General features: G+C 38.6%; 1 protein-coding gene across 16 annotated transcripts in view; it reads left to right on the top strand.

Annotated features, from left to right (window-relative positions):
- Positions 1-13,358, top strand: part of LOC105478848 (L3MBTL histone methyl-lysine binding protein 4) — a 448,884-nt gene that overhangs the window by 156,710 nt on the left and 278,816 nt on the right. For all 16 annotated transcript variants that reach the window (XR_011617078.1, XR_011617077.1, XM_071085617.1 and 13 more), the window contains 3 exons: positions 9,231-9,335; positions 10,398-10,533; positions 12,559-12,650. Coding sequence is in view for 14 of the 16 variants with exons in the window: in XM_071085617.1 (XP_070941718.1) it covers positions 9,231-9,335; positions 10,398-10,533; positions 12,559-12,650 (333 nt within the window). In the remaining 2 variants the exon portion in view is untranslated. The remainder of the gene's footprint in view (positions 1-9,230; positions 9,336-10,397; positions 10,534-12,558; positions 12,651-13,358) is intronic.

The following is a 13,358-nucleotide window of genomic DNA, read 5'->3' as shown; positions in this document are numbered from 1 at the left end:
TCTTGCAGTAAATAGACGTTTATGATGAAAAGGCTTATTGCAAGATTCCTGGAAGGGCATTAGAGCTGTTATAATGCAATAGAAAGTTGGAAGGATGCAGCCTGTGGTTGTTCATGAGCTTCCCATGAAGTCTTTGAAAGTGTTGATAGATATTGTTACCATTATCAAGGTGAAAATTAGCATTATGGAAAATTTGAGAATTTATTTCAAGTCTGAAATGTGGGCACCACCTTAAAATCCTCTGCCTCCCTTGTCCTCTGCCTCCAGCCAGGCATCAGGCACTGCCCATTTTACCCCCTAACTATGTACTGAATCTGGCCACTTCCCCCATTCCCAGTCCTGCTTGCACCGGCTGAGGACCTCATTATCACTTGTCAAGGCTGTTGCAACTTTCTAAATGTAATAGAACTTGGCAGTTAAGTGCACAGGCCAGGGTTTGAATTTGAATTCCAGGTTTTGTACTGACCAGTGTACAAACAGAGCAACTTGTGAACAACTGTGAGCCTTAGTTTCTTCATGTTTGAAATGGGGATTGTCGTAGTTCTAGTATAGGGTTTTTTGTTTGTTTGTTTGTTTGTTTTTTTGACAGAGTCTTGCTCTGTTGCCAGGCTGGAGTGCAATGGCGTGATCTTGGCTCACTGCAACCTCCACCTCCCAGGCTCTAGCGATTCTTCTGCCTCAACCTCCCAAGTAGCTGGGATTACAGGCACACGCCACTACACCCAGCTAATTTTCGTATTTTTAGTAGAGACGGGGTTTCACCATGTTGGCCAGGATGGTCTTGATCTCTTGACCTTGTGATCCGCCCACCTTGGCCTCCCAAAGTGTTGGGATTACAGGTGTGAGCCACCGCACCCGGTGCCAGAGGGTTTTATTTTAAGGCTTACGTAGTTGACTTAGACACTGTACATGGCATATGGCAGATTCTTAATTATTGGCAGATACTTAAAGCCTTTTTAACATCTTCTACTTCTAGTTTTGCCACCTTTCTAATTAATTTCCCACAGCGCTGGTAATAAGATGCAAGAATATGTTTTGCATCTTTTGCTGGTGCTTTATCAATTAAGAATGAAATAAAAGTTTCTTAGCAGGACATACGAGTCTTATCACAGCCTGCGTCCTGCCTGCTCACTCAGTGTCACCGTTACTTGATTATGTGTATGTGTTGATTTTTTAAGAATGGCTATGCCATTTAACATTTTTAACAAGACAGAAGAATATAAAAATAAAGAGGTGTCTCTTTGTCTGTTCTCCTCTCTAGATGAACCACTCAAAATAATCTGATGTAAATCTTTCCAGATCTCTATATATGTAGTTATGTAGATATGTAAATCATGTTTATATAAATAGCTGTTTGGCTTTTTTTTTTTTTTAAATAAAAAATGACAACACACCATATGCTTATCTAACACTTGCTTGATAGTGATCATGGTTGTCATTCTGCCTCGGCAGATCCAGAGATGTGTCTTGCTTTTTTTTTTTGAGACAGAGTCTTGCTGTATCACCCAGGCTGGAGTGCAGTGGTACGATCTTGGCTCACTGCAACCTCTGCCTCCCAGGTTCAAGCAATTCTCCCGCCTCAACCTCCCAGGTAGCTGGGATTACAGGTGCCCACCACCATGCCTGGCTAATTTTTTGTATTTTTAGTAGAGACGGAGTTTAGCCATGTTGGCCAGGCTCTTCTTGAACTCCTGACCTCAGGTGATCCACCCACCTCGGTCTCCCAAAGTGCTGGGATTGCAGGCATGAGCCACTGTGCCCGGCCTGTTTTGCTTTTTTTAAGCAGCTGCATTGTATTCCATGGTCATGTCTATTTCCTATCCATCTAAAAGTATTTTTGTATGTGATATTGTGGTGGGAATCTACCTTAATTGTTCTTTCCAAATTGGTAGTCATGTGTTCTGATGCCATCTTCTTTGCTCTGCAGTCTGCAGTGCCACCTTTGTTTATATTAAATCCCCACATTTAGGAGTGCCTTTTATGGACTCCCCATGGCACTGTTTTCACACTTTTGACAGCTGGGGATTACTTAATGGCCACAGGTGGTACATATTCAACCACTAATTTTAGATATTTAAAACATTTATTGTGTTTATAATTATGAAATAAAAAGTTAAAAATTATGAAGTCTTTAATTAGCAAGGGGAATGGTGATGCTTATAACTTTCGGTAATATTCTAGCATCCTGACCAATCACTCAAATAGGAAAGCCAGATACACTTACACTGTGGCCTTGGGCATGTCATCTGTAAAATGTGCGTAATAACACTTACTGCATAGGGTTTTTATGATGATTTAATGTGTTAATGTTTGTAAGTACTTAAAACAGTATCTGGAGCAATGTTAAAAGGCATCTATGTATGGCTTGATAAAGGACAGCTTAGACTCTATAACTATTCCTTCTCAATCTTATATTCTTCATTTCTGTTACTGAGAAGATTGTATCTAACCGTTCTAGGTTTCTGGCTATAACAGCAAGTGCTTGGCGGTTTCTCACACAGTTGTCAATCATGCTGTTTATTCAGACCAAACATAAACTCAGATTCCTTTTGCTTCATCAAATGCAGAGTCGACAAGACTCTCACACTCAAAACCTGACAGGTTGAGTCCCCCTACTTTAGCAAAGCCTGCAAGGGCCTTCCTGACTTTCTCTTTGGTTGTATTCATCTTGGAACATATTTCTTCATGTTCTCTTCTGTAGCATTTGAATTATTTTGGACATTACTGATAACATAATTTTTTTTTTCCATTGAGTAAAGAAAGTCATCAAATTTTGTCAAAGAGTTAAATTCTGTGTGGTCAAGCTGTTTATATCACAGTTCACCCATGTGAGACTCCCTGATATCTCACCCTTCAAACTTAAAATAGTGACATTTTGTCCCCCGAGGGACACATTGGAACAATTTTAGATGTGGAAGATGTTGCTGAGATAAACCATTTGAGCAGGCTGCTGAGTTCATGGGAAAGGTTTTTGTGTAGTAAGAAATTTTGTTTTTGTCATCTGCACGTAAAATTCCTCCTGCGAACATCTTTCCCTTTGAGAGCCATCGTGTGAAGGTTTAGAAATCAGTGGCCTGAGGTCCTTGCCCAGTTCTTTGTATAACATGCTAAAACGTGTGCCTCGGTGGCCAGGATTTGATTGCAGGCCCACTTTCCCCCACCTCTCTCAATGCTGAATTAAAGTGAGGAAACTATTGTTGACTGCCTACCCGTGCCTGTGAATAAGATAGAATATCAAGGGGCATTCAGATGGAATCTTGCAGTTATCACTTGAGTACACTTCTGTGATACACCCCAACTGATGCTCTGCTAGCACTGATGGCTGCGGGCCTTCCCCATTCTATTGTGGTTCACACAATAATCATGACAAAGCACATCTCTTTGCTCTCATCACGTGGAGCGGATGGCACACACATGTAATAATTATTGCTTTTAGGAATTTCGCCTGTGGCTTGTCTTCAGTTTCCCTAGGCATGGTGACGGTTTCTTTTTTTTTTTTTTTTCTTATGTTACGGCTCATTTTACAAGCATTTTAAATAAAAGTATATAATTTGTACCTGCTTTTGCCAAGAGGTGTGGAACTTTGAATAATGTTTCTTTTCCTTTATTAGTGACAAAATAAATCAATTTCATATGAGAAAATGTTATTTTGTGGCTGTTTGGGAAAAGAAAATGATGGAACAAACTTTTGTACTCAAGAGCACTGGCATTTCTTTGGAAATGTCCTTGGGGCCTTCCATGGCCTCGAGCCAGGTTTTGTTTTGCCTGTTTAGTTGCCACTTCTGTCCCTTTATGTGGAACACACAGCTGGCAGGTTTTCACAAGACACAGGTCCTTAGTTGTACTCGGCTACTAAACTGGTCGTGTGTCCTAGAGAAAATTTATTCACCTTTCTGGGCTTGAGTTGACCTGTAAGCTTTTCCAGGTCTCTGAACCTTATGATTTTTTATGACTGAATTTAATGGGCCTATTGTTTGCTTAAAGTCTGTGATTCTAGTTATCTTTTCTTACCATAAAATATAATCTTATAAGCACAGCTATCAATTATATTCCTGAAATATAAGATTTTTTAAAAGGAAAAAAAATTTAAAATCTGTCAGGTCGTGAATAAACCATTGAACAGAGAAGAGAGACTGATGAAAGGCAGTGATATTTCTCACTAAATGTTGCCTTTTAGATTGCTAAAATGAATGTTTTATTTTTTATTTGAAACCCTCCAAGATATGCCCAGTCTGTTTTAGCTATGTAGTGTTACTTGCAACGTTATAGAAAGCTCCCAAATGTTCCATTGGGAAACCATTTTGAAAGGCTGACAAGAGTAACACTGATCATCTTCACTTCTGGCTGGGAAGTTTTGTCAATGTCTCAAATTAATCAATTACATGTGATAAGACGGTGTGGTTTGCTCAACATAACACTGTTTCCTCCCCATCCCTAATTTTGTAGTGTTTCAGTTTTGTTAAAACATAAACAATGTTCTTTCAGTTTCTATGGCTTTTTAAGTTTCCTGTCAGCATTAGTAATATTCTCTCCCTGTGGTCTACCTTTTTCTTTGCATTTTGTCAGTGTTGTGTGCATGTGTATTTGTATATGTGTATGGCACTTTTGAAGTTAACCGAGAAATTTCAAAGCAGTGAACAGGAGGTAGTCACACAAAACTTGTTAAATACAATCTGCTGGAAAACATAGTAGATGTGAGAAGAAGTCTGGGAGAGTTAAACACACACATGACATTTATTTTTGTAGAAATAAAATATTCCTGAGAAATCATTCATTCTTGCCATTTCCTTTTGGGGTTTGTCATCTTTTAAGTTTTTCCTTAGAAGCTTCTAAAATGATCTCAGAATGTAAGAAAAATTTAATGACATTTTACAAGCCAATTCATAGGTTTTTAAATTATTTCATGCTTATATAAAAAAAAGGCTTGCATCCAAGTCTAGAAGAAGGTTGAATGAGCTGTGGTCCCTATACACAGTGGAGTACAATGCAGCCATGAAAAAGAGTGTGCATAACAGTTGGGAATGGACATGGAGTGGTTTCGAAGAGACATTAGTAATGCAAAATACCACGTGCAAAAGAGCATGCATAGTATGCTGCCTTTTGTGTGAGAAAGAAGGGGAAATAAGAACAACCTACATATAACTGCTTATCTTTACAAAAAGCAGCTTCGGACGCATAAACCAGAAAACAGTGAAGTTGGTGACCTCCACGAGGTGGTGTGAGGGAATGCGGTAGATAGAATGTGGGAGGAAGAGGTAACATTTTTGAGTAACTTTTGCTAATTTTAACTTTTGGGAACATGTTAATGTGCTACATATTTAAAAAATCATTAAGAACTGAAAGCAAATTGAACAAATTTGAATTCAATTGTATTTCAAATGGATATTGTAACTTTACTGAAGAGAGAACAAATGGGAACCCAAGTAGTTCATGAACACAGTTTTTAACTGTATACTCCATTCTTGGATGACATAGGAGGGAGGGAAAACTGCAAAGAAATCTTGAGCTTTTAAAATAGGTTTTCTTATTATGACAGTATGGGTAAAACAGTTCTGAAACTGTAAGAGACCCTGTAGGATTTGGTAAATGAGTACATGTGTCGACTTTGTTCAAGGAGAAACACAAAATGGATGCAGGAGGGCAGAACAAACCTTTTGGGGAGGGATTAGACTTAGACGTATCTGTTTGAACTTATGATTTATACAATATATATGTATGTATGGGTATACATGTGTACATGTCTATGTATGAATGTATGTATATGTGCCTTTTGTATGTAACTAGTGAAGAAATTGGACAACATGTGATTGAATGATCAAAACTACCATCAGCAGTGAGGGACAGAGAGATAGCATGTGCCCCTGGATGTGACATCCTGAGAAGGACACAACACATCCATGTAGTATTCCGGCAAAAAATGTACCACCTGAATCAAATCTTGAGAAAGCATCAGACAGACCCAAAATGAGGAATGTTCTAGTAAAAAAGTCAGAGGAAGGGCCTGTAATCCCAGCACTTTGGGAGGCCGAGGCCAGTGGATCACCTGAGGACAGGGGTTCTAGACCAGCCTGATCAACATGGTAAGACCCTGTCTCTACTAAAAACAAACAAACAAACAAAAAAAATTCAAAAAGAAAAAGAAAAAAAAAACTAGCCAGGCATGGTGGTGCACACCTGTAATCCCAGCTACTCGGGATGCTGAGGCAGGAGAATCGCTTGAATCTGGGAGCCGGAGGTTGCAGTGAGCTCAGATGGCACCATTGCGCTCCAGCCTGGGTGACAGAGCGAGACTCCATCTAAAAAAAGAAAAAAGAAACAAATCAGAGGAGGGGAAATTCTGCATTCTTAAAAGCATGTCAGTGCTATACATGATAGTGACACGGTATGGGCAAAGTTTCTGATTAAGGAAGACTGAAGAAGCTCATCAACTCGTCACATCCGACCCTAGACTGGCTCCTGCGTTGCAGGCAGTGTGTGGGGGTGAATGCTGGAAAGCATATTATTGGACAAATGGACAAAATTGGAATATGAATGGAAGATTAGAAAAAGTATTGTATAAATGTTAAATTTAGAGAAGTTTATAACTGAGTTATGGTTTTGTAAGAGAATGTTCTATTCTTAGGGAAAATACACTACTCTTGGGGAAAATTATTTTGGGGTAAATAAAGGGCCTTCAAAATGTTCAGAAAAAAATTTATATCCATATGTTTCTCTATCTATGTATATGCTTACAGAGACAGGAGAGATAGAGTAAGTAAAAATGGTAAAGCAAAGCAGGTGAAATATAACAACAAGTGAATCTAGGCACAGGCTATCTATGCATGTGCTCTCTATACTGTCTTGTTGTTGCAACTTTTAAATTTCCCAGTGGAATAATTTTATTTTTATTTTTATATTTTTAGGTGGAGTCTCGCTCTGTCATCCAGGCTGGAGTGCAGTGGCCCAATCTTGGCTTACTGCAACGTCTGTCTCTTGGGTTCAAGCTATTCTCCTGCCTCAGCCTCCAGAGTAGCTGGGATTACAGGCACGCGCCATCACACCAGGCTAATTCTTGTATTTTTAGTAGAGATGGGGTTTCACCATGTTGGTCACGGTGGTCTTGAAGTCCTGACTTCAGGTGATCCGCCTGCCTTGGCCTTTCAAAGTGCTGGGATTACAGGCGTGAGCCACTGTGCAGGGCCCCTGGAATAATTTTTACAAAGAATAAATTTTAACCCCAAAATAGGCATTCAGGTGTTAAGCAATATTAAATAATAATACAATTAGTGATTAAATGCAGCTCTAGATCTAATAGATCTCGATTGTAGTCGCCATTTTCCATTAGTATATGATTATTTGCAATTAAGAATAAACTGACTAATAATGCTTAATCTGTTCAAAACTGTGTGCTTAAAGAAAATAATGATGAATTGGAGCAAATTAGGAAGTCTGCTGTGAAAATATTACAGTAAAAATAGCAATAAACATTTAAAGGTATCTAGAAATAAATATAGCAAAGTATTGTGGCAGTTTTATGTGAAAATTGAAAAACATTTTTGACAGATGAAAGTGATTAGATTAAATGGGAGAGAGAACAAGTTTCTGAATTTAAAAAACTTAATATGGAAATGATTGCTTTCTAAATAGAAAGACTCATTATAAACAAATAAAACTGTGTGATATAGGCAAATAAGTCAACGAAACACAAGAGGGGGTCAGAAATAAGACCTACAAGTATGTAGAAACCAGATATGACAGAGCTGACTTTGCCGATCAATTCAAGTATGGACTATTCAAAACGCTTTTCCTGAATGATTTGTTTTCCATGTGAGAAAAGTAGGCCTCTCCCTGACACCATAGAAAACTCAATTTCAGTTGTACTACAAATTTAAATATGAAGAAAGAAACTTCAACAGTCTTAAAAAATACCAGGGCCAGGCGCAGTGGCTCACACCTATACTCCTAGCACTTTGGGAGGCTCAGGAGGGTGGATTATTTGAGGTCAGGAGTTCAAGACCAGTCTGGCCAACATGGTGAAACCCTGTCTCTACTAAAAATACAAAAAATAGCCAGGCCATTGTGGCGTGTGCTTGTAATCCCAGCTACTTGGGAGGCTGAGGCAGGAGAATTGCTTGAACCTGGGAGGCGGAGGTTGCAGTGAACTGAAATCGTGTCGCTGCACTCCAGTCTGGGTGACAGAGTGAGACCTTGTCTCAGAAAAAAAAAAAAAAAAGGAAAATACGTATGTAGCTTCAGAGTGAGGAAGGATTTCATAGGCTGGGTCTGTAGAATGTATAGAAAATAATTGATACATTTCACTATGTTAAAATTATAAGTTTATCTGCAATAAAGTCACTGTAAACACAGTGAAGAGCCAAGTCACAGACTGAGAGTAGGTAATCCATATAATAAAGTGATGTTATCCAGGGTACAGGAAGGAAAAATGGGCAAAAGGAATAAATGGGAAGTTCATAGAACACATAACTTCACGCAGGTACTATTTCAAAGCACATTAATATAATGAAACCATTCTTGAGCGCTAACTACATGTAAGAACAGTCTTCCATCTTTAGCCAGATCACTGAGTTTCTAAACTATACAGTACATTTTTTCAAAAAATTCTTATTTGGGCTGGGTGTGGTGGCTCACGCCTGTAATCCCAGCACTTTGGGAAGCCAAGGTGGTCAGGAGTTCAAGACCAGTCTAGCCAAGATGGTGAAACCCTGTCTCTACTAAAACTGCAAAAATTAGCCGGGCACAGTGGCAGGTGCCTGTTATCCCAGCTTTTCAGGAGGCTGAGGACGAGAATCACTTAAACCTGGGAGGTGGAGGTTGCAGTGAGCCAAGATTGTGCCAATACACTCCAGCAAGACTCCACCTCAAAAAAAACAAAAACAAAAACAAAAAAAACTTATTTGATTTATGTTTTTGACAAATTATAATCATATATAATCCTGGGGTAGATGGTGATGTTATGCTGTATGTACACAGTGTGGAATGATTGAATCAAGCATACTCACACATCCATCACCTTAAATACTTACCATTTATTCCTCCTTCCTAACTGCTACTTTGTACCCTTTGACCAGCATCTCCCCATTCCCTCAACTTCCAGCCTCTGGTAGACACCATTCTACTCTCTGTTTCTATGAGTTCAGTTGTTTTAGACTTCACCTAAGGTGACACCAAATGTTTTAATGTAAAACTGTGACAAATCTCAGTGGCTAATGTCATGTCGTGAACTTTTGTAGGATCAGTCCTTTCCCGAGCATGAAAATGGTTTTCAGATTGGAATGAGATTAGAAGGCATTGATCCCCGACATCCATCAGTATTCTGTGTGCTTTCTGTAGCGGAGGTAAGAGGTGGTGTTATTGTCTTGGGCTAATTGCATAGTGATAGAAAGATAATTTTCTAGAAAATAACAAATTTGTTTGATATTTATTATGAATAAGTTCCAATGCATTATGGATTTATCTTAGTCAGCGATGGGTGAAACTATATTTCTTAGTGAATTTTTTTCCTTCTCTGAAGATGAATTTTCTAATAAGTCTTTCATCAACTAGCATTTACTCTTGACTTAACGGGTAAATAATTTTCACTTGAGGTTGATAACAATCTGTGAATCCCAGTGTTTTCTTTCACCTATTAGCCGAGACGTACTTATTCACATTTTAGCTGAACTAATGAGAAATGTGTATGAATAATATTAATGCATATGCATTATACATTTATATAAATGCATGCACTTTATGAAAATTATTTAGAGTGGAGAGCTCTTGATGAATGGCTTATAAAATGTAATACTTACTAAACATATTATTAAATCAATAAAAGATCTTTATATTTCTGATAGCATTGAACATAACAGTCACATTTATTTACTTTACTGATTGATTATGGCTATTAAAGTTGTACCACATGTCTAGAGGATGTATTTATCAGACTGCTTTATTATTCTCTTTATTGAGTATGCTGGATACACATGTTAGAGTTGAAACAAGGCCATGCCTATTTTAGTTTTGCTTTGTACTTTAGCTTACACTGTATTGGAATATGAATCCAGGCCAGAGGGCAGAAGATAGGGTTGCCGAAGGGAATATTTGACAGGAATTGAATTAATAAATAAAACAGTTAATTAATGAATACATAAACTGACCCTCAGATTCCTAGATTGGGTAAAAGGGTCACTATTTTTGCAGAATGCACTAGATACCTATAAGACAGGGTCTAATTTCATTACCATTTTGTCTTAATCAGAGGCCATCCATAAATTTGTTCTTTAATGGAAATATTTGGGTAGAAGGGTTGGCTCTTATATGTTGATAGTACTGACAAAATATGTAAATATTTTATGAATTTTGTGTCTATTCCAAATACATGGCACTTAACAAATGATTGTAAACTTTCTGTCTTGCAGGTTTGTGGTTACCGTCTAAGACTTCATTTTGATGGTTATTTAAGTTGCTATGATTTTTGGACCAATGCTGGTTCCCCTGACATTCATCCAGTAGGATGGTGTGAAAAGACCAAACATGAATTGCACATCCCTAAGGGTAAGCCAGGATACATTTACCAACTGGAAAGAGAATCAACTGGCATTTCACTTATATTTTAACAACATTTTATGAAATTCTAACAAGAGATCCTGGTGAGAATTGGTTTCCAAAATGAAATTGTGATCCACAAAGAGTAGTAAGACTATAATGGTACCATTTTTAGAAGTAAATATCTTTAAAGAAAAGCATAAATTTCTATTTAGGTCAAAAATTCTGATAATGTACAGAGGGTAGAAATAAAATATTATGAAAACATTTTATTTTATTTCATATAAAGTTTATTAAACCTTATAAGGAGTGCAGACTAATATTTAAATCATGGTTGAAATGAAATATCTGATCAGTGATACTGCAAGGTGAGGAAACTTGATTCACTGTAAATAATTTGTTTCAAACTTAGGAATCATGGGAAACATGAAACTATGAAAAAGAAAAATCACTATTTTCTTTTGATGGGAATGAAAACTCTCATTGTGTTGTTATATACTAGAGGAATTTGGGCCAGGCAGATGTGACCAAAACCTTTTCGATTTGCTGTGTGCTAGTGAGATGGGGATGTGGTCAAGGATGATGCTGATGGGCTCATATCTTTGCACAGCAAACTTCTGTACACGGTCTCTGGCTTGGGTGTCAGACTGTTTGATGACTGTGGCAACTTCTGGAGTCAACATGTAGTCCTTTATTCTTAGTTATCCACTCAGAGTGTCCCCCAGGATCCTCCCCTGAGCCTGATGGCAGAGTCCCTCGAGGTTGCTGGTTTCAAGGAAGCTGGTGACAGGCTCCAGGCTCATTCATTCAGTAGGTGTTTATGGAGCCCTTACCACGTGAGGCACTGGGGGCAACAGCAAGTAAAGCAATGTCTCTGTCTCCATGGGGCTTCATGTCAGAGGAGAAGGATAATGGCGGTGGCAGCAGGGACACTCTTTCAGAAAGCATGGGGGAGAAAGGCCTCTCTGTCGACGTAATGTCCCAAGGAGACGTGGGTGAACTGAGAGAGGAAGCAGTGTGGTGTCTGGGTAAGCCATCCAAGGGAAGAACAGGAGCAGGTGCCCGGGGCAGGAGTGAGCTTGGCGAGGACGAGTCATCTCAGGGAGACAGCAGAGAAGCCCAGGTGGGAAGTTCGGGGATGAAGAGGGTGGTGTTCCCAGGCCTGGAAGGCTGTGCATGGAGTTTGACTCTTGTTCCAAGGCTGGTGCTCAGAACCATATTTTGAGCCTGTACTGTGTGGCCAGCACTTTGTGAGAGCTACGCTAGGGCATGCGAATGGGAGGATGCAGCAGTTTCTAATGGGAGACTTGTAAAGACGTGGCGCAGAAAGCTGGAGCTGTCGACTGGGCTTTGGACTGAGAAGGGGTTTCTGTGCCTGGCATCCTGGATGGCTGCACCATCAGGACCTCTGATGGTCTCTGTGATGTTGCTTCCTCAGGAGTGGGGACAGGTGCGGGAACTGTGGTCTCATCCCTTTGCCCATTCAGGAAAGCCTTGATGGGCGATGAGACTCCCATCAAGCCACCAGAGTACTGACTCCGTATCAGAGCATATGAAATTATATGGCAATGATGTGCGTGATGGGGAAGCATTGTCAACAGTTTTGAACATAATATATTTTAAAAAGGTGAAACCATTTGAAGATTTTAATTTAAATCTTTTGTGGGTGCTAAGGACATTGAATTTATGACAGGACACTAATAATAATAATATGAGGTTGGTGCAAAAGTAATTGTTTTTTTTTTTTCCATTAAAAGTTATTGATAGCATTAGGAGATATACCTAATGTAAATGACAAGTTGATGGATGCAGCACACCAACGTGGCACATGTGTACAAATATAACAAACCTGCACGTTGTGCACGTGTACCCTAGAACTTAAAGTATAATTTAAAAAATCTAAAAAATAAATAAATAAATAAATAAATAAAAGTAATGGCAAAACCCGCAATTACTTTTGCACCAACCTAATATATTTACTATGCATGTGATTATGTCTTTTGGGCATTCCGAGTAATCCGTGCTTTTTCTTAGGTTATAGAAAAGATAAATTTGTTTGGATGGATTACCTGAAGGCCTGCAAATTGCAAAATGCTCCGAAGAAATTATTCAGAAACAGAAGTCCTGTAAGTATTTTCTTTCTTATCATAAATCAAATTTGCCCACGCTTAAATTTCTTAAAATTCACTATATATTCTGTTTTATTTTAATCCTTGAAGAAGTTATGGAAACTCTTAACTTCCTATGACTTTTCTCACCTAGTTCGTCAGTTTCTTATGGGCATATCTTGGTTTTCTTCCTTTAAAAGTATAACTACTTCAAGTAGATGGGAAAAGTTAAAAACTTTATGTTTAAAGCCTACTAAAATTAAAAGTATCTTTTAAAAATGTTTTCTCTTACAGTGAGTTAATCCTTTAATCTTGGTTTTGGTGTTTTGAAACCAGCAGATACTCTAAGTAGGCTTTGAATGTACCCAGCCTAGATTTGTTTAAGTGTAATGAAAACGAGAGTAACGTTTTGTACTAATTGAAGGAGTGTTCTGAGGATCTGGGTAGATCACACTTCTTATGCCATCTGTGTCCCCAGAAATCTGGTGAACCTTCAGTAGAGGAGAGTAAGCTGCAACCCCAGAAGTTGACTCTGCCACCGGCAGGCGGTGTCACTGTGCAGGCCACTCACTGAATTTCTCTAGACATGACTTCTGTGATCTGGAAAGCAGTGTTATACAATTATTACTTATGTTTCATAGATTTGTATCAAGAAAAGAAGCTATTAAAATGTGAAATTGCTGTAAAATTAGAATGTGCTGAAGGAGAGTAAACATCAGGGTTTGA

This window comes from Macaca nemestrina, chromosome 19 (assembly GCF_043159975.1).
Source record: "Macaca nemestrina isolate mMacNem1 chromosome 19, mMacNem.hap1, whole genome shotgun sequence".
NCBI lineage: Eukaryota > Metazoa > Chordata > Mammalia > Primates > Cercopithecidae > Macaca > Macaca nemestrina.
Note: the sequence above shows the minus strand (reverse complement) of the source record. Positions and strands in the feature narration are given on the sequence as shown.